General features: G+C 34.5%; 1 protein-coding gene across 4 annotated transcripts in view; it reads left to right on the top strand.

Moving 5' to 3' along the window:
* Positions 1–22866, top strand: part of LOC145297667 (unconventional myosin-XVIIIa-like) — a 794600-nt gene that overhangs the window by 104914 nt on the left and 666820 nt on the right. For 2 of the 4 annotated variants that reach the window (XM_080143848.1, XM_080143843.1), the window contains exon 2: positions 7042–7137. The exons of the other annotated variants lie outside the window; for them this stretch is intronic. In XM_080143848.1, coding sequence (XP_079999974.1) covers positions 7042–7137 — 96 coding nt within the window. The remainder of the gene's footprint in view (positions 1–7041; positions 7138–22866) is intronic. 4 annotated transcript variants of the gene reach the window in all.

Here is a 22866-nt window from a genome sequence, read left to right as displayed (position 1 = left end):
ATTTCTCCCATCGTTTGATGCAACTCTGGAGACCGTTTTTGTAGAACACCCCAGGTTGGTCCTCCAATCATGACATGACTTAAGAAATCAAGGCTGCATCTCCTGGGAAACGCTTTCCTTTCAAAAACAACTTCATGGCTGAAAATCAAAGGGTGAAAGGTTAGGAAAGTAGGGAGGATGGGGAAGGATTTCATGACCACACGCCCGTGCTTCTGATCAGGTGACATGCAAGTTGTGGACCAGAGCGTTGTCCTGCAAGGGGAGGGTATCTTTGCTGATCTTGCCCCGCCTCTTGATTTTGATAGCTTCCCTTAATTTCCTCAAAAGTGAAGCATAATAGGCTCTTGTAATTGTGGTAACCTTTGCCGGGAAATCTGTCATGACTACTCCGTCTTGGTCTCAGAAGACTGTGAGCATGACCTTGCTAGCGGAGGGCTGCACCCTTGCCTTCTTTGGAGGTGGTGAGCCCAAGTGCTTCCACTGCACTCACTGGGCTTTGGTCTCTGGATCATAGTGATGGACCCAGGTTTCATCCTGTGTAATCAGTCTTTTGAAAAACTTTGACTCATCTTCTTAGCACATCTCCAAATTCATCCTCGAGCACTCAACACGTTCTCGCTTCTGGAATGGTGTGAGCAACCTGGGTATCCATCTGGCAGACACCTTATGCATATGCGAATAGTCATGAATGATAGTTTCCACAGACACTGTACTAATCTTGACATCTTGGGCTATTTGGCGAATAGTAATGCGCCGATCTTCCAAAATGGCAGCCTCAACTTGAAGGACAGATGCCTCATCAATGGCAGAAGGGGGGGGGGGCGATCAGATCTGGGAGCTGTTTCCACAGACTTCCGGCCATGTTTGAATTCACGATGCCAGCGTTTTACAAGGTCATATGATGGGGCATTATCACCATAAGTTTCTTTCCTTTCATCAAAAGTCTCCTGTGGTGTGCGTCCTTTCAAATACAAAAACCGGATCACTGCTCGACATTCAACAGGCTCCATTTCACACCTGACTCAGTTCAAACACCTGTAAAACAGAAACCACAATTAGCTCAGAGCTGTAACTTGCCACATAACCCGTAGAGATATAAATCATTGCACATGCAAAATTTCAGCTAGATCAGACAACTAGAAGTGGGTCAGGGGCATTACTTATTGTACAACCCTCGTATATACACACACACTGGTAACTAAATTGAATATTGAAATGCTCATATCTTTGGTTATATGGTACGAAACTACATGAAAATTTGCATGCTTTTTGAAGATTAAATATGCCCAGCGAGCTAAACAATAATTTTTCTTCCCGCCCACGTATTAATGTTTTCATTAACCAATGACTGAGCTTCACTCAGACCAAAAAAGTTCAATTGTCTTCTACTTTCTGTTCTATTTTGTATTGGATGATGGTTCCTCCTCTCTTTTTGTGAATGTAAAAATTAATGTTTGATGTTCATCTTAACACCTATGTTTGAGTACATTTTTTTTTTTATAATCCCCTAAAGTAAAGTTTATTCCGTTTATACAGTTGTTTGCTATTTCATTTCTGTAGGTTTAGTTTTTTTTTTTTTTTTTTTTTTTTTTTATGAGGGGAGGCTTAAAGTTTAAACATTATCTATATATCTAACAAAGCTTACATTTAGATGATAAACATGTTGCAATGTGGGCGTGGGCTTCCAAATGAAATTTCTTAAGTGAATATCGTTTCTATTCTTTTTTAATGATGGAAGTATGTGACCTATTTATTCATATAGTTACCCATTTTTAGGTGTGTGTGTGTGTGTGTGTTGCTTTTTATTAACTCTGCATGACAGCAAAATCCAACCTCTTAACCAGACATCATCTGGCAAGGATGAAGAAATAGAGGCGAGAGAGGAGGTGAACTGAAAACATTTTTTTTTTAATGTTTAAAAAAAAAAAATGGAAAAAAAAAATGAACTCCTCCAAGAAAATTCCATCATTTGAAAAAAGAAGAGAGAAAAAAAAAAGGTTCATTTTTGTATAAACACATTTCTATGATTCATTAATGTCCACCTGCTGTTTTTAAACATTGTTTTTCTAACTTCATTTAGTCGATAAAATTGGGACCGTAATTATTACCAGACGCACCTGTGATCCTTTGGGTCTCAATTACAAGCATTTTGTTTTTATTCTACTGTGCCATTAGGCACAGTGAAGACTTATAATATTTGGTTATACAAGGAGAATTCTTAAGTCATCGAACTTAATTAAATATTCTAATGAAGGAAAATTTACGTTCAACATCTTTCATGACATTCCTCTTGAATAACTAAATATAAGTCTCTTAATTATTGTGTCTAATAGATTTTCTAAATGTACAACATTAGCAACTTTCGAAAACTAATTTATATTTGTGAATTGTTACTAAAAAAAAATCTCATTTTATTATAAACTGGGTGGGTGGAGGTGAAGGGGTTTGGGCTTACCCGGTTGTAAAATATGCAATATATTCATAATAAATAATAATATTCATGCAGATTTCGTATTTATTATTACAGATTCAATTCTCTATTGAATATATATATATATATATATATATATATATATATATATATATATATATATTACAATTAAATTATATATATATATATATATTACAATTAAATTATATATATATATATATATTACAATTAAATTATATATATATATATATATTACAATTAAATTATATATATATATATATATATTACAATTAAATTATATATATATATATATATATTACAATTAAATTATATATATATATATATATTACAATTAAATTATATATATATATATATATATTACAATTAAATTATATATATATATATATATATTACAATTAAATTATATATATATATATATATATTACAATTAAATTATATATATATATATATATATTACAATTAAATTATATATATATATATATTACAATTAAATTATATATATATATATATATTACAATTAAATTATATATATATATATATTACAATTAAATTATATATATATATATATTACAATTAAATTATATATATATATATATATATTACAATTAAATTATATATATATATATATATATATTACAATTAAATTATATATATATATATATATATATATATATATTACAATTAAATTATATATATATATATATATATATATTACAATTAAATTATATATATATATATATATATATATATATATTACAATTAAATTATATATATATATATATATATATATATATATATTACAATTAAATTATATATATATATATATATATATATATATATTACAATTAAATTATATATATATATATATATATATATATATATATTACAATTAAATTATATATATATATATATATATATATTACAATTAAATTATATATATATATATATATATATATATTACAATTAAATTATATATATATATATATATATATATATATACACATCAATCTTTAAAGTTAAATAAAAATATGACTTGGGTACCGTCAGTTAGAATCGAAACCGAAACATTCAGTGCTCTAGCCTCCAGCTGTGTTCCCTTCCATTTGAGCTATCAACAGATAGATAAAAAATATTTAAAATCAAATCGCTTAAAGCTATGAATGAATTTGTACATGTGCAAAATAATAGAAAAATGTCGGCAAGTTGAAACAAGCATTTTACATTTGAACTTGCTGACCTGTTTCTGTATGCGTTATTCATCCATCGGAACAAAGATTTTACTCGTTATAAACCATCCTTGGTGTATGATTACTATTTCCTTAATTTCAGTGCCATGTGACCAATAGTTTAATAGTTTATCGGTTAAATATTTTCACACTCACATACATCTGTTTTATTTATATAGATAAATACCAAATGAATTATATCCAAATATCATGTATTCGGTGGAATTTCCATTGCCAAAGCTTCTCACTTGAGCGACACATTATCAAGAGATTGTTTCCCCTGTTGATTACAATTTGGTCGTCTTTTAATTCCAATTTTTCTCATAAACCACCCCATAAGTAATCAAATGCAATTTATACCTTTGTGCTCAATATTACTACTCCCATAGTGTTCCTCATCTCTCGGCTGACAATCATTTCATTAACTCTTAGAATTCGAATGACTTTTGAACTTGACAAATGGTAGCAACAAAAAAAAAAAAAAGAAAAGAAAAAAAAAATGGATGAGAAAACTTACAAGGAACCGCTTATGGAGCTGAAATGAATTATTTCTGTGCTATTTTTAGAGAGGTTGTGGTTACCTCCGTTGCTGTATTTATTTATTTTTTGCGTGTTTTTTTTTTCTTGCAGCATTGTTTCAGCAAAACATACTCCATTTCATTAGAAATGGCTATCATATAACAGGAAACAGACATGACAGCAAAAAAACTTGCACCATTTAGATTATTAAAACGACTGTTCTCGTTATGAGTATTATTCTCAAAAAAATTTTGGCAGATCTTTCAACGTTTTTTTCCAAGTGTATTGTCAAACTTTTTTTTTTTTTGTTTTTACACAGGAATCACCACTTATCAAGGCCCGTAGGCCACTCGAGGATAAGGGCTAATGTGTATACATTAGTCAATGTGATTATGGCGTAGTAAACATGAGTAGTGGGAATTTTGTAAATTGGATTACTTATGGGGGACGTTCATCAAAAATTTGTTTACGTTGAACTTGAAAACAATCAGACTGTAGACAGCTGGAAAGTAGGCGCACGGAAGAGTTTTACAGGCGTGCAGTTCTAACAAAGAAGCCTTTTTCATGGAATCTACGTCTAGGTTTAGATAAAGAGTATGGGAAATTATTTGTCTACACGAATGTTTTTCATGAAAGTTTGGCAAGGGGGGACCATAGATTGAAGCTCAGATGAGCACTTGCCATGAAAATAACGATGGAGCAGAGAGATTCATGTCTCTTCTGTGGGAAAGAGATTGCAGGGAAGAGAAAAGGACATCCTCCATTAAGCTATAAAGTCTATTTTGAACTCTGTCAGGGCAGGATAAGCTGCTTCTAGCAGCTCCTGCCCAGATGTGGCAACAGTACTCCATCGTTGGCTGTACCTGGCTTTTATATAGGTAGAGAACTGCAGCACAGAATTTCAAACTGAACCCTTTATTTAATCCAGTGGAGGGCAGGGTTAGCATGCTTTTGATCTGTCAGCCATGACCAGGTAGAAGTTTTAATTCGCAAGTGTATTTTTAATATTATCTGCACTGAGGATTGAGCTTTCACCCCCACCCCCCAACTGAATGTTAATTAGTATTTTATCTGTTATGCCATGGGTCCTTGTGGACAGTTTTAAGCCGGAGGTTACCTTAATCAAAACATTGAAAATATCTCTAAAAATGAGTTGTGTGCATGATACAAATAATCCTCATCTCAAAAATTCAGAAACATATTTCTTGGTACAAAGAAGTTGAGATGAACTATTTCTGTGCTATTTTTAGATGGAGTTAAGGTTTTGTCATTCTCCAATGTTTGTTATTTCCAAATGGTCACCCATCTGGTCGAGTTCAACATAGCTTAACTTCAGTGCTCCAATGCAAACTGGTGTGTCGACATGATTATGCTGCATGTTATCTCGAAAGTGGGCCTTGGATGTACTATTCTCAATCTCGTAAATCTAGCGTCGCTTATTTTGTCCTTTAGTTCTCTAACTCCATGAGCGATTTCTCTGACAAAGGTGGAAGAATTGTTTTCTGAGTTGTGATCTATTCATCTAAGACATTGTTGGTGTGTCTTTTGATTCTGAAGTAGTTACAAAATTTTTAAAATTATTTTATTTTTTATTTATTTATTTATTTATTTATTTTTTTTTTTTAAAGCTTTTTTATATCACAAAGTATTATACCATAAATATCCATAATATATATAACTCGCGTATGAGCTTTGCTCGGTTGTAAAATACGCTTAAATATATTTTAATTTGTCCAGATTTCATATATATTATAGTCATGATTTCAGAAGTGCACCCCCCCCAAAAAAAAAACGTATTTGGGTGCCATCAGCTAAAATCGAAACCAAAAGCAAAACTGTAGCATTCAAAGCTGGTAACGTTACCACTATACCAACATGATGCGCATATGAACTGATTAAAAATAAACTAAATGAATGTACAAAATGTATAACGATTTTTTCAATTTTGACCCATTTTTTTTTTTTTTTTTTACCCCTTAAAAACTTTTAACCGGCTAAAGACCCATAAAAGAACGGTCCATAAAAATCCAATCATTTGAAGCCTCTAGTGGCATTCTGCGATTTTTAGTTTGGAAGTATGGAGGCAAATTAGATTATTTTGCATGCCCGTATGCACCCAATTCTATATCAGAATAGGTTGTAACCTTGCAGACCTGTAATAATCATCATGATAGCGTTTTACTCCATCCCAATGTCCATCGTCAGGCAGTGTTCGAGGCATGGCTCACTTAGGGGACAACTTATGATGATGTGTGCAATAGTCTGTATGTCGGTACTGTAGGGACACCAAGAGTCCTGTACATAGCTCTACTTGTTCAGGTTGTCCCGGGTTTTGCCAACCTCCGCTCGGGTCTGGTTGAGTGTTCACTCTAAAACCTCGGTTGAGTGTTACCCACTGTAAGATACAGTTGTATAATAAATAAAAAATGTATTAACAAAAGTATTACAGAAGTACACGTTATCATTCTAGAGGCTATAGCTGCCATGAATCGTTACCAATAACGTGTGAGATGTAACTATATTTAGTCTCTGAGTAAGCCCGTTATTCCTGAAATGGGTGTACTAGATTATCCTTTACCAATATGTAAATTAGATAACTATGTTCTCACATACATTAAGAAATATTTAGTCAAGATAAACTATTTTTAATAGTTGCGGTTACATTTTTCTTACTCTACGGATTCTGTTTTCAATCTTTTCTTGCAGCATTGTTCGAGCAAATTACCAAAACCTTTTTGTTTTATTTAAAATGTTTTAAGTTTATATTATTCCCATGCTTTTCCTCCCGCCATATTTACATTATTGTAGTTCCTCAAATAATTCTGCCAGTGTTGCCTTCTTCAGGACATATGATGTCGCGGAACATGCGCAAACTCTATGTGAGCGGCAGGCGGAGTCCATCCGCATTTCACTTCAGGAATCCTGAGAAATGCACTCTAGGTTTGTCTGCTCTTGATGACCCCCTTGAAACATTCTCTATCACCATGAATGAGCCCATTTTCCCAGGAACTTTACCCGTAGAAAATTGTCTTGTTTTCTTTTTGTCCACCTCTCAAGAGCCTTCCAAAAATCTTCATTTTGGAAGTAAAGATTAAGTGACTCTCCACTAACCATTCCATTCTCTACCAATATCTTCACTTTAACACATTTCTACTATGCAGCTGATGTTTTGAAGAAACTGAAAGAATTCTGTTATATAATAAGAATTCTGTTATATAATAAGAATTCTGTTATATGATAAGAATTCTGTTATATAATAAGAATTCTGTTTTATGCTGCCACCATTTTTTTTCTTTCCTCTCAGAGCCCCTCGTCTTCTCTCAAGGCCCTTTCTCTTTTGGGATCCATTCGTTATTCTTATATCTTATATAAAAAAAAAAAAAATTCTTTTGACATTTGTCAAGTTCATAAAAATGTCTAAATATTTAGTTAATCTGATAGGTTAGAAACAATCAAGTTGTACAGGGTGACCCAAATAAAACGGGCCCCAACTCTATTTAGGCCCCATTTCTTAGTGTTTTGTCTGAATGAAATTAAACTTTGGTCATAACTAGTTTATCATATTCAAAACATCACATAAAAGCACTAGGGTCTTCGGCCTTTTTTTCTCCGTTGACTGTAAAATGCTCAGAAAAACAATTGAATGTCCTCTGTTTTTTTTTTTTTTTTTTTTTTTTGGGGGGGCCACCCTGTATTAGCAACTTCTATTTTGAGTCTTCAAAGCCTGTGCTTACACGAAAGTTTCCTATTTCTTTCCACAATTCTTTGCATTATTGTTAAACTCTACAAGATGTTAAGCTTCACAGGTTGAGTAGTGGAACGCACATGAGGCATTGTTGTATCGTATGGTCTTCCTCTCTGCATCCACAGATGTTTGGGTCGGTTTTATGGCCTCATCTGGCCAATGCAGCATTTTCTTCTTCCCACAAATTTACCTTTTCTCTCCTGTATTCGTTCTCTTCGCTCCTCTATGTTCTCTCTCTGTCTCTCTTCCCTCGTCTGTGTCCTCTTTCTCTCTCTCTCTTCCCTCGTCTGTGTCCTCCCTCTCTCTCTCTCTCTCTTCCCTCGTCTGTGTCCTCTCTCTCTCTCTCTCTTCCCTCGTCTGTGTCCTCTCTCTCTCTCTCTTCCCTCGTCTGTGTCCTCTCTCTCTCTCTCTTCCCTCGTCTGTGTCCTCTCTCTCTCTCTCTCTTCCCTCGTCTGTGTCCTCTCTCTCTCTTCCCTCGTCTGTGTCCTCTCTCTCTCTTCCCTCGTCTGTGTCCTCTCTCTCTCTTCCCTCGTCTGTGTCCTCTCTCTCTCTCTCTCTTCCCTCGTCTGTGTCCTCTCTCTCTCTCTTCCCTCGTCTGTGTCCTCTCTCTCTCTCTTCCCTCGTCTGTGTCCTCTCTCTCTCTCTTCCCTCGTCTGTGTCCTCTCTCTCTCTCTCTCTTCCCTCGTCTGTGTCCTCTCTCTCTCTCTCTCTTCCCTCGTCTGTGTCCTCTCTCTCTCTCTTCCCTCGTCTGTGTCCTCTCTCTCTCTCTTCCCTCGTCTGTGTCCTCTCTCTCTCTTCCCTCGTCTGTGTCCTCTCTCTCTCTTCCCTCGTCTGTGTCCTCTCTCTCTCTCTCTTCCCTCGTCTGTGTCCTCTCTCTCTCTCTCTTCCCTCGTCTGTGTCCTCTCTCTCTCTCTTCCCTCGTCTGTGTCCTCTCTCTCTCTCTCTCTCTCTCTCTTCCCTCGTCTGTGTTCTCTCTCTCTCTCTCTCTTCCCTCGTCTGTGTTCTCTCTCTCTCTCTCTCTTCCCTCGTCTGTGTTCTCTCTCTCTCTCTCTCTTCCCTCGTCTGTGTCCTCTCTCTCTTCCCTCGTCTGTGTCCTCTCTCTCTCTCTCTCTCTCTCTCTTCCCTCGTCTGTGTCCTCTCTCTCTCTCTCTCTTCCCTCGTCTGTGTCCTCTCTCTCTCTCTCTCTTCCCTCGTCTGTGTCCTCTCTCTCTCTCTCTTCCCTCGTCTGTGTCCTCTCTCTCTCTCTCTTCCCTCGTCTGTGTCCTCTCTCTCTCTCTCTCTCTTCCCTTGTCTGTGTCCTCTCTCTCTCTCTCTCTCTTCCCTCGTCTGTGTCCTCTCTCTCTCTCTCTCTTCCCTCGTCTGTGTCCTCTCTCTCTCTCTCTCTCTTCCCTCGTCTGTGTCCTCTCTCTCTCTCTCTCTCTCTCTTCCCTCGTCTGTTATAGAAATGAATACAAAAAATGCTTTCTGCTTTTCTGTTGCTCTTGGTCTTCGGGCTAGGATCAAAGTGTAGTATTTGTTCTTTAGATGCTGCATTACACTTTTTTAATCTCAGTTAATGGGTAGAAATTCTTCATGACTATTTGATACATTTTTTTTTTTGTTACTGACCAGAGTGCCCTTGGGGTGGCTGGTCCCCTCCCCCTACATTAAAAGCCGACCTCATGTCTAACTCTCGTGAGGAGGCAAGTAAACAAACAAAAAAAATAATGACTATCAAAGTTAGTATAATCTATCGATGTTGAGAAATAAGCGGGAAAATATCGCGTTGCCTCATTGACTCATTCCATCTTTTTAACCCCACATGTAGATTAATCTTTATTTGTAAATCAATAACCGCATGCCTCTACAAACAGTTTTACTAATTTATTGAATTGTTTTATATATATTTTGTAATCTTTTCTTATTTGTCACTTTTTCAGTATTTTCAGCTTTTTTATAATCGTTTGTTTTCCATAATATAACAGCTAAAGTTTTTCTTATTTAGCTGTTATTGATATTAATTGAAAAAAAAAAGTCTAAATTTCAGTAAACGTTACGTTTATCACGAAACTTGCTTATGATGATGAATGATGCACAACAACAACAACAACAGCAGCATCACCAGTGCATATCTTTGGAATTTAGTAAACATTATACTTCAAACAATTCCAATGTCAACCAATGTTGTAGGTCATCCTATACTAGTTTAATACTTGCATTTATCTTGATAGTATTCATAACTGCATGTATACATGCAACTGGGGACCGCTTGTGAATTTCATACTCCCATGAAACTTCCTCCTTTGGAGGAAGCCGGTTAAAACCGAATAGGGTTAGTGCTGATGCACACACATTCATAACTGTATTGGCACACATTGGGTTTTTATTAATCGGTAGGGATTCAGCAGGTTTGATGGTTTCTTGTTTGTTATGGAAACCAATATAGACATTTTTCTAACTATGATCCATGACATACTAAACCACCCGGCATTGCTCGGTCGTAAAATATGCTTAAGTATGATATTTTGATCAATGCAGATTTGGTGTTTATTATATTAACTTGGACCCAATATATAGTAATGATTTAAATAAATAAAAAAGGGAGGGGGGGTAATATGAACATCAATACACACACACATACAAAAAAAAAAAAAAAAAGAATTTATAGGAGTTTAGATTTTGCCAATTTTGTATTGTAATAAATTTTTAGTCTCAGAAAAGAACATAAATTTTATTCCAAACAAAAATGGCAGTATTAATCAAAGAAGTGTAAAAAAATTGCAGACAAGACCGAAAAAAAAAAATTTCTTGTAGGTAGCCAATTCGAAGAAGTGTTGGAACTAAGAGCAATGTTCCTCCTTGTGTGGAGACGAAAAATTATGTTCAGGAATTAAGAGATTCAGTATATTTTATGGAGTGATTCCAGTTTCTAATTGATTGCTAGCAGAGCATCGTTTCATCTGATTGGTCAGTTCTTATCACCCTGTTTATAAATAGAACCTTTCAATTTTTTGTAATATCCTCATCATTGGACCAAAAATATTGCAACAGATACTGTTTATTTTTCCTCATTGTTATTTCTAAATTTTTGAAAACATTATAACCAGTATAATTTTGCAATTATATTGAATAACTCTATTATCAAGTAATGGGAAAGTTTTGTTTTTTAATTTATTATAGAATCAATTTTTAAATATGCAAAAACAATGTTTTACTAGTTTATAAAACTTCATATTCTTTATCTGCTCTTGATCATGTATTAGTAATTAACACTAATGTACACATGACTCGTGTCCTTAACAATCTTACGTTTTTTATGTTTTATTGTTTTGTGCTCTCTTTTTTTCTGTAACCTTCAACTTGAAAGGAGAAATGGGTCAAAAATTTTCATGGAAGGACTGTATATAAAATTGAAAAACTGATTTCCTACTTGCTCTACATTTTTAAATTGATTAAGTTAAATTTCTGAGCTTGCTCTATTTCTTTCTTAAAATTGGACTGCACTCTGTTCGATTGTCCCATCTTATTATATATATATATAGTTATTGACTTTCCGTTCATTTTTATGAGGTTTACAATTTTCAGTGAAATCGAAATATTTTTTTCCAGCAAAAATACGTCAGTTCACATCAATTCTGAACCATTCTTTTATTTATGAGAAATAATCACACACTAAGGTATAAAAATAAAACTAGGGTCAAGTTTATAATCTACAAAGCCATGCAGATATACAGAAATTCTCAAATATTTTTATGTAAGTTTCTACTGTGAGATTATTTTCAAGTATTAGATAAGGAGAGGTGGGGATGCTGAGAAATACCAAAGTCCATTGGTCAAACAAAATCATGTAGAAAGAATGTGTATGTAGGGGGGTGGTGATATTTTTTAAATACTCGGTAGTCTAATTAGAGCAATAGTTGAGTCAGTGGCTCATGGAGGACTGTCTAGAGATTGATCTCTGATCAATTTAAAAAAAGAAAAGAAAAAAAAAATGGTAAATGGAAAATTCTAAGAATTTATGATGCCACCAACCTGGCTGGAGATGATGGTTTGCAGAATAAATTAATATTCAGCATTGTAGTTTAAAGCTGGCTTGGGATGAACAGATGAATGCAAACAAAGTGATTACTTGAGTCTCGGTATCTGTTAAAACTGGGACGAGATTTAATGAAACAATGAATATGAGATAACAGATAAGGAACACTATGGAAGTGCTAACATGGATCAATGATATAAACTATTTGATTATGGGTAGGTATAAGGCAAAAGTTTGTCGACATTCGATTTGAAGATGCATAAGTTGTAATCATCAGGGAAGCATTCTTGTGGTAATGTGATCCATAGGCAGGAAATCTTTGCAAAGAAGCTCTGCCCATGAAAATTTCGCATGATGCTAGATACATCGGAAAAAGGTTGTTTTCCACTTAGATAATAAAAGTTCTTAGAGTGCATCTTTTACAAAGAGGAGTCAAAGTTTTGAATTCAGTAGAATATCTTCCTTGGAAGTAACGGTAGAATAGATTAGCATCGTTTCTTTCTCTTAGAAAGGAGGAGAAAATATTATACACAACTAGATTACGTAGTGTTTTTTCTTAATATGTTGAAGCAGGAAAGACTTATGCGCATCACCTTCCTATGTAGTATTTTATCTTGAGACGCATATGGCTCTTGATAGGTGAAGAATTGCACTTGGAGTGAGAGAAAAACCCACTATAAGGAACTGGTAAGTGAAAAGTTCTAAGAATTTATGATGCAACCAACCTGGCCGGGTTTGATGGTTTGCAGAATTGAATAAATGAATATTACGAATATGCAACGTTGTTTGTATTCATCTGTTCATTCCAAGTTGGCTTACAAGTATAATATCAACGTGCACTTGTGCGTCCACTACACACAGGTTGTGGTCAGCCCACTTGATCCAAACAAAACATAAGTCCAGCTTATAAATGAATAACAGATGTTTATTCGGACTACTGTTCTCATCTCGAGTGTCACTTTCACAATGTTTCAATCGATGTAACCTCCAAGCCTCTGTAACTTGTTGAGCTTGAGAATGTTTCTGTTCACCTTGGGGACTCTGCGCGTAATTTCGAAAGTAACCCTTTATTTATTTCACAGGGGTAGCATGCTCTTGTTTCATCAGATATGATTGGATAGAAGGCTTAAGTAATTTGTAATTGTATGTTTCGTTTGCCTAGACTGAGGATTGAACCTTCCACCTTCAGATTGAATTTTTCCAAGTACTCTTACCACTGCACCACGAGTCCTTGCAGACAATTCAATATTACCATAACAAAATAATTAAGGCTTTGGTGTGATTTAATAGATTTGATTTACATTGTGTTTCGAAACATGTATTCAAACCTAATGAATAAATGAATGGGTAAACATTATCAATAGCGTTGGAAATTATTTTAATTGTTAAAAAATAATTTATTTTACTTTAACTATGCATATGAGCCAATTTGCATTTACAGTCGTTACCAGCAGAGTGAACCCTGCAGGCCCTTCACAAGAGCTAGAGTTTGGACTCATAGGACCTCTTAATTATGAGACGCCCCCTCCCCTCCAAAAATAGTGCTTAAATGTCCGATATATTCATGTACTACAATTAAATTACTTCATTAAAGTATGAAAGTCAAAACCCGTATTTAAATATAATTAAATTAAAAAAAATTGATTGAACCAGACGGAGAAATCTCCAAGGCTATAAACACTAATGGAGTGAAAAAATCTGTTTAAACAGATTTTTTTTTTTCACTCAACGTTTTTTTTAACTTCATTAGCGTTATGTTTTTGAGGGTTTTCCAGTTGATTTAGTTTAATCGATTTGAGTATTTACTAACCCCCCCTTCCCTCCTGCAGGAAAATGTGGCACAATACCGCTAGGTGGGGAGAATCAAGCCAGCACCCCTAAAGAAGGGGCACTCTAATCTTCTGAAAATAACCTGGGCAGCCCTGGCAGCATTCCCCGGTTGGGGTACCTTGAGCAGTTTGCAATAAACTAACTTCACCCTAAAAATGGGAAGCAAGGCCTGAGAGAGTTGGCCTTGTAGAATTACCCAGGACTAATACCTCAGCTCGAAAAGGCCATCAAAATGGCTGTTTCTACCAGGCTGATTTGTTGAGTACGGATCCTTTTCAGTCAAACATTTTTTTTCAGCAATGGTGCTGAGAGATCAATTAATTTTAAAAATGGAAAAATAAAATTCACTCTTTGGTATGATCGTCCAGTTAAGTGTAAGGTCAACCCGTTAAAAGTCATCGTCCTCACAAAAACAAAACAATGGGGGGGGGGGGGGGGTACGGTGTTATCTAACTAGAATTCGACCCAATCTATATGTGTCCCTATTTACAATGCCTTCCCACGGGACAGTTAGACACTAGGGTCGTTTTTTAACATGGAGAAAAGGTACAAAAATAAAAAATTTTCTCAGTTGTGAAGGACTGCTCCTTCACCGAAAGAGAACAAGAAATGGAAGTGCAACATCTGAAGAACAGATACTACACTTTGATCTTGACCAAAAGGCCAAGTAGGTGTATCTTTCATTTGAAATAATCGTTGGGCCTGCGTTCGCGTTTTATGACATTCATATTTTAATGAGTTCAAAATAAAATACAATGTTTTTACTGTTTTATTTTTAAATTCAGTCTCGTAACTTGTGCTGCTGCTGATTTTTTTTCTTAATTTCTACATCAACTTTCAAGGTAAAGGAGGATTGACTGAGATACATAATTAGTTATAGAATAAGGATATTTGCATTAAAAAAGAAAATGCATGTATAAATGTTTAGAAAACACCAATCTATATAAATAAAACAGATGTATGCGTGCGTGTGTAAACTCTTGAACTACTGGTCATATAACACAAATTAACAGGAAATAGTAATCATACACCAAGAGTGGTTTATAACTAGTAAAATCTTTGTTTGGATGAATAACGCATACAGAAGTCGGCAAGTTGAAATGCGAAATTGTTATTTAAACTTGCCGACATTTCTATTTCTTTCTGCGCATGCCCAAAATTAAATTTATTTTTTAAAGTAGTTTAATATTAAATCTTTCTTACCTCTCTCGATATCTACATCGGTAAGAAACGCAGTTGGAGCGCTAAATATGCCGATCTCTCTCTCTCTCTCTCTCTCTCACACACACACACACACACACACACACACACACACACACACACACACACACACACACACACACACACACACACACACACACACACACACACACACACACACACACACACACACTTTTAAAATTGGTACTATACATTAGGTACAATATAATATTCAATAGAGAATTGGCTCTATAATAATAAATACAAAATCTGCGTGAATTAAAATATCTTTAAGCGTATTTTATTTTTGGCAAGCCTCCCACTTCACTAGTTATTGTATAAAATGATGCGCAAATGCTACAAAACCCAAATTCCACTCCAATAATTTGGTTCTGTAAAGAACGCAGAGCAGAACACAATCGCAATACGCAGGTCTATTCAAATCGATCACCAATGTGCAGATTGAAGGTTTTGTTGGATCTTGGCAAATACACACGGCTCAAAAATCAATATGTCGGAAGATCAATAGTTTGTCTATGCTTTATGATGGAGAGCTAGGACTGCAGAGTTGGGGACAGAGCCAGTTCAATGCTTTCTCAGAATAGGAGATGGTGAAAATTGGCTAAATCTAAGTTTGTAAATAATGAAAAGTATCTACCCCTCCCACCAAAAAAGCGTATTAAAATGTTTATTCTTGTTTCATTTTTTCTTTTAATTGAAAAAAAAAAAAAAAAAATATATATATATATATATATATATATATATATATATATATATATATATATATATATATATATAAAGCTCCAACTCCGTACATCATTTTCTCTAAATTTAAAACCCTTTTCTAGTATATCATACTAGAATACTCGTTTTAGGAAGAGTAAAATAAATTCCCTGAATAGGTAGTATTCCCTTCTTGGGGGGGGGGGGAGTAAAAGTAAGATACACTGATACTTTGCTTCAGATTAAAAAAAAATGAGTATTGATAATTAGCAAATTTAATACCTTATTTTAAAAGGAGTAAATAGTAGTATGAAGTTTGTTAAAATTGATTAAAAAAAAAAAAAAAAAAAAAAAAAATATGGAAGGCCTGCTCCTCTTAATTATTTCCCAGAAGGCAGGATAGCCATTTGCTAGTATATAGATTATTTATAAATTGAGTTTTTTAATTTATTTTAAAAAATATTTTTGTCTCACTGACATCGATGTTAAAAGCCCACCTTTTCTATTAAAACAAACTTCTTGATATACTCCGTCATGGGTATGCGATTGACCTCATAAACGTTAACTAATTTGCGTTTTCCTTTGAAAAACGGCATTCATTAATTATTTATGCTTTCTTATTGGCTGATTGATTTCACTTAACTATGACGCGCAATTCTATTTATGCATATTTTCTACATTATGCGTAATTGCGTAAATGAAAGTTCTAGCACACACACACGCACATACATTATATGTATATATATTATGACCTTGTGTGTACGTGCAGAACGTCTCTACCAAACTTCTCTCTGAATTATGGGTCTACACACTTGAAACTTAATATATAGGGGATTTGGATCCGGGGAATACTTTAAGTTTGGTTTTTAGCTTGTAAAAATAGCTTCTAAGGGGGTCAAAATTGGGGCGGGGGGGATGAAAAATAAGTCGACCTTGGCAGGAGTAAGTCAACTAAACTTGTTAGTTCTGTGGTTGTTCAAATATACATTCATATTTTGAAGTCGCTTCATTTTTAATCTTTTATTTTTCTTCTATCCATCAAACAGTAGTGACTATAGTTGGAGTGCTAAATGTTTTGGTCTCGATTCTAGCTGATTATCCCCCGAATCATTTATTTATTTTTTAACTTCTGAAATCCTTACCTGGCGTTGCCAGAGTTGCGTTTAAACACATCTATATACTTAAGATGTTAAGCTGGCGTTGCCTGGGAATATTTGCTTTGACTTTTACCCCGCCTTCTCTTTTTTCAACTATGCAACTTTTTTCTTTCATTTTTTTTTTTTCATTTTTTTTTTTTTTTTTTTTTTTTTTTTCAATATAATTTTGTCAGCGTTAAGAAGCTTTTTTTTTTTTTTGTAAGCTTTAAGAATACATGCCCTTTTAATGTAATATTTAGGTTATGTAAAAACTCGAAAGGAGTTGAGTTTTCAACGAAAAAGTTTTTAACCCTTTCAGCCATACGACCGTTTTTTAAATTTATATAACTATGAAAATTTACATTTTGAAATGTTGATATACTAACCTGCAATGTGGACATCTATTAAAAATCTATATGTTGGTATTGCTACAATTTTTGAAACATACGAAGTAAATAAAATATTTACCTCTCAAATAACGAAGAGATTTTTCGTACAACGTACAGAATTCACTTTTTAAAGTAAATGCATTAACTGCAAAATATATCTGAAACTTTCTATAATTTAGTGCGTTAATATTTTTTAGAGTGAAAATAAGTTATTTGAAAATGACAGCAGAATCTATTTTGCCATTAAAAAAAAATTATGACTGAAATAGTATTTAACCGATTAAATACAGATCGTTGATTTTATTTTACTCAAAGGCAAGCTTAACATTCAATGATTGACCTTGGTATGTTGATCGGCAGAGTTTCAGACTAAAAGCTGCATAGTTTTATTTTTTGTCGATTATATTATAATAAAAAAAAAACACACACACACACTTCTGCATTCTTCTTTAACAGTTGTGAGCCTAATTAAGTTTGAAAGGCATTCATAAATCTTTTCTTTCTTTTCAAATCTCTCTCTCTCTCGAATGTGTTTGTGAGGACAGTTCTTAACCTATATACTCAACAAATCTTTGATTTACAGACTTGAAATTTGGTATATGAGGTATTCAGACACGTGGAAAACTTTAATCAGGTTTCATCCGCAAAAAAAAGGGCTGCTGCTAAGTGGCCAAAATTGAAACATTGGTACATGAGAGTCATCGAATTTTTATCTATTTCATGAATGCATATGTGCGAATCATTCACATTGTGTTAATAAGTAGATTGAAAACATTTTTGGAAGAATGTGTCAAGCCGGCTTACTGGTTATCGTACTTGACTCCTTGTCTTCAGTATTTTTTTTTTTTTTTACTTACAAGAAGTGAACTGTTTAGAAAAAAAAAAACAATACTCGCATGCGCATGTCTTTTTTTTTTAAATTTTTTTTTTTAATACCTGGCAACACCAAGTACATCTGCGTGTGCACGCATATATATATATATATATATATATATATATATATATATATATATATATATCTCACATTTACATTCTTGCAGAAAAAGTAAACAAAACCTGAATCAGGTTAAGTGTTTTGTAAATCAATGACTTGTAACCTGGTACTCTTTATTTTTCTTAGGCCAAACTCAACTGTCCTTACATTTTTATCTTTTCTATTCCTTCTTACCCCCTCTCACATATATACATACATAGAACACTCATCCTAAGACAGCTAAATTTGATTCTCTGAAAAGAAGTTTTTCACAACTTTTTTCTCCTTGTAAGTGCTATTAAACCTTAATCTTTATTTTAATTTTGATCAAAACCCATTAAATGATTTTAGAAAATGTAAAATTTAAGGTTAAAGCTTAAAGCGTCCCAATAAGAAATTGGAGGGACCTCGTTTAATTGGTGTCTAATGACTATGAATCAAGTTTAATGCAAATCTGAAATATCATAGCTCTTCAGTGTGGCTAGACAAGCAACTACCTCAAGCCAGAATTGAAACTTGACCGCCTAAGCAACAGTTGGCACTTCTAACTGTCACGGGTCCTGGATATGACCTTAAACTATATCCAATGGTGAAGCCCTAGATTGTGGGCTTTGGGGAGTGTGGAGCCACCCTTTAATTGCCATTGCTCCCAGGTCCACTCTGACCCGGAGTGGTACTAACCTGTTAGGGTCCCAATTATGGGTTGAATAGAAACCGACTTGAAAAAAAAAAAAAAAAAAAAAAAAATCTATTAAAAAAATTTTCTTCAAAATAACTGGATTTGGCATTAAGTAATCTGAAAAGGGTTGATATGCCATAAAACAAAAACAACCAACCAATCTAACCATTACGCTATTTGGTTGTTGCAAAGGTGGGTAAGTGAAATTACAATGTTTAAACATTGTCCAAATAACTAAGCTCTATTTACACAAAGAGCATTGCTTTATACGCTAGCGGCAGTTTATTTCACTCCCCGATATGCTCAACCCAAGAGAGAAAGTTAAGTATGCTCTAAAATCAAACCCTTTTTACAAAATCGCTTATCATAAAAAATAATTTAAGAGGACGAGTATTGTCTAGATAGATATGCCGCATTGTATGAGATAACCTTTTTTGTAATGTTCGCCCCATTTAAAAAGTATGCTAAGATGGGTGTACATTTTTATGAGCTGAAGTTACTGAACCGTGAAAAGAAAGAAAAACTTTAAAAGAAAAATAAGGAGTGTTATGCTGCAATTTTAGTTGTAATAAAATACTGGGATTGTTTAGGTGTCCAGTTTCAATGATTGTTGTGTATAATCTTTTAGGTGAACTTCACTTTTTGGATTTGAAATAGTAGAGCTAAAGTCAATGATTAAGTAAGGACATGCAGTAGATAATAGGGTTTGTGAGATATTTTATAAGATATGGCAGGTGACCCATGGATAGCTGGGAAAGTTTACTTTTTCATGAACACCTGGTTCTACAATTGTTAGATTGACAGGTGACCCTGGTAAGAGAAGCATTCGATGGGTTGTGCACGCACACACACACACACATTGATTCCATTTGAGAAATACGAGACTTTCCACCATTGTCTATTAGAATGCATAATTTGACCAGAAATATGTGAGAGGGTATCAGTCAAATGATTTGAGATAATAGACAATGGGAAATTATTAAATTTTCCTGGGGGAAAGAATGTTTATATAAATCAACACACAGAAGCGGGGCAGTCGGTCAGACAGAACAAGCTTATGCATTCTTCAACGCCAACATCCACATCACCTCCCATGCGCTTTCACTGATCTTAAACATCTGTCATAACTGTAAAGCCAAGACTGTTATCTGTGTGAAATAAAAACAAAATCTTATTTTATAGATCAGCTGTGTTGTGTTTTACACTCTGTCAGTGTGTATATCAGTGACAAAAGTAGATTTAACAATTATATAGACTAAAAAGCACATTTAAGGACCGGCCACAGCAAATATATAACACAGTTTGGTTTATGAAAGTAGGTGGAGCCTTCATACAGTAACAAGCCATAATTCCATGGTTGTCAAGTGGCTTCTTTCATTAGTGTGCTACATACGACTTTAGCTTTAATTTCCAACCTTAATTGGTGTGCTTTTCATATAATTGTTAACCGTTATTGGAAAACAAAGCTAGATATACAATTAATATTTTACATTTGTCATTTTTCAAAGAATGAACAAAATATGCCAGTAAAAAAAAAAACAGAAATAGGTGAAAATATAAAATTAACACTATTTTCAAAGTTGGGGGTCAATAACTTCTTTTGACACATTAATAGTCAGTTGGGAAGCAGGCCAGTGGAACAGTATTCCACAAGTGGGCAGTTCTAGGAAAGAAGCTTTGTTCATTGAAGATGTGTTTAGATTTAGGCACAGATAGATTAGGGGAAATTGTTGATAGTGGTTGTAGCTAGTTGAGTGTTTTTTTTTTGTGTGAAAGTTTGGTAAGGAAAGACTAGATTGGAGCTCAGACGAGCAATTGCCATGAAAATAATAATAGAGCAGAGTCAGGCTTGCAACATCTCTTCTGTGGGGAAAGAGGTTGCAGGGAAGATAAAAAGACATCACCTATTATGTTTTGAAGCCAGTTTTGAACTCTATCAAGGCAGGATAGGTGAAAAAGTGCATTTTCATGTAATTGCTAACCGTTATTGGAAAACGAAGCTAGGTGTACAATTAATGATTTTACATTTGTCGCTCTTCAAAACATACTTGCACTATAGTCATGAAGAACAAAATCTGCCATTTAAAAAAAACAAAACAAATAGATCAAATATAAAATTAACACCATTTTCAAAGTTGGAGGTTAATAACTTCTCTTGACACGGGGATGGGGGGATGCATTTTCTAATCATGTTACTTGGAATAACAGTACTAAGCTGGATACTCCATCAGACTAAATGAATCTTTCTCCGGAAATCTGGCTAGACCAAGGAAAGGTCACAAGATAAATTTTAACAATTATGTTTAATGGGAGAGAAGGAAGAGGCTTCTTGATTTTTGAGATAACTGAAGATGAAAAAAAAAAAAAAAAAAATTGATGCATTTTGCTGGAAGCATTGTGTGTGTGTGTGAGTGTGTGTGTGTGTGTGTGTGTGTGTGTGTCTTTATATTGGGAGATTCCAATGATGAGATATATTGGATATTAGCCTGGGTGCCCAGCATTGCCCGGGTGTTTGGAGGTGTGTGTTGAGCAAAAAAAAAAAAAGTGCTAGTAGACAGGCAGGCTTGAACTCATACCGCAAAGGAGGAAAAGAACATGAAAAAAAAAAAAAAAATGTGACGTCTTTGCTGTTGTGCCTACTGTGAAACCGGAGTGACGAATGTTTAAATTAAGGCTAGTCAATCGAAAAGAGGAGATAACTTTCGAAAATATTGGCGAAAAAAAGTGACCCCCTCCCTGTAGAAAAGTGTCCAGTTGAGGGTGAAGGAATTAATGTTTTTAGCCAATTTTTTTTTATATTTGTCATTTGAAGGGTCAAGCTTCAAAATGATAATAATCTTGTGAAAATCTGTCACCTCTATCAAGTTTTAGGCAGACATACACACATACATACATTTAAACAGGCAAGTGAGATTTATATAATAGACTAGCGGGGGGTACCCGGCGTTGCCCAGGTGTTTGGAGGTGTGTGTGTCGGGGGGGGGGGGGTTAGATCAAAACAACCCTGTTAAAAAAAAAAAACCCAAAAAACAAACAAAAAACGTTGGCCGGGTGTTTGTACAAGGAAAAAAAAAGTTTTAATAGGAAGGTAGGCTTAAACCCCAAAGCCTTGACGCGAAGGTAGAAACGAAATGAAAAAAAAAAACCCTGAGACCTAACCATTTCGACCATGAGGGGAGAGGAAGTGACAAATGTTTTAAGTTAACGTTTATAAAGTGAAATTGACAGGTGCGAGAAAGTGAAGTCGGGGAATGTGGAGTTGCCCCTTAGTTACCATTGCTCCCAGGTCCACTTTGTTAGAACATGTAGCATTACTTGATCAGGCTGCCTGAAGATACTGGCTTTCTGACCAAAGATGTACCAAGCATTATAGGCAACTGGGAACTGCTTGTGAATTTAATTTCTTGACACAATCTCCAAAGGAGGAAGCTGGTTCAACGCCCGCCCTCACCCCCACCCCCCAGGTGAATACTGTACAACACAACACACATGCATTCCTACAGGATGACCCCCCAAAAAACGGGCCCCAACTCTAATTAGGCCCCGTTTTTTAGTGTTTTGTCCGAATGAAATGAAACTTTGGTCATAACTAGTTTATTATATTCAAAACATCACATCAAAACACTAGGGTCTTTGGCTTTTTTTTCCTCCGTTGACTGTAAAATGCTCAGAAAAACAATTGAATGTCCTCTGTTTTTTTTTTTTGGGGGGGGGGGGTCACTCTGTATTTGTCTATGCTGTCTGTTTAGCTGTCCAGAATACTTAGTTTTTTGATCATCCCTTCATAGTAAATCTGGCAATCTGACCTGCTCATCCTCCTTCTCGGCTTTATATACTGCTCTTCTTGCTTCAATCTTTACCGCAAAATATATTTCCTTATTTGTTTAACTTTTTATCCACAGGCTGCATTGAATTTTCAGATTTTACTAGTTTCATAATAATGTTTACAATATCTTCCGAACATTCGACTAGATTTTCA

The sequence above is a fragment of the Euprymna scolopes genome, chromosome 2 (genome assembly GCF_053919585.1).
Source record: "Euprymna scolopes isolate OS-2025 chromosome 2, ASM5391958v1, whole genome shotgun sequence".
Lineage (NCBI taxonomy): Eukaryota > Metazoa > Mollusca > Cephalopoda > Sepiida > Sepiolidae > Euprymna > Euprymna scolopes.
This window is presented reverse-complemented; position numbering and strand designations above follow the sequence as displayed.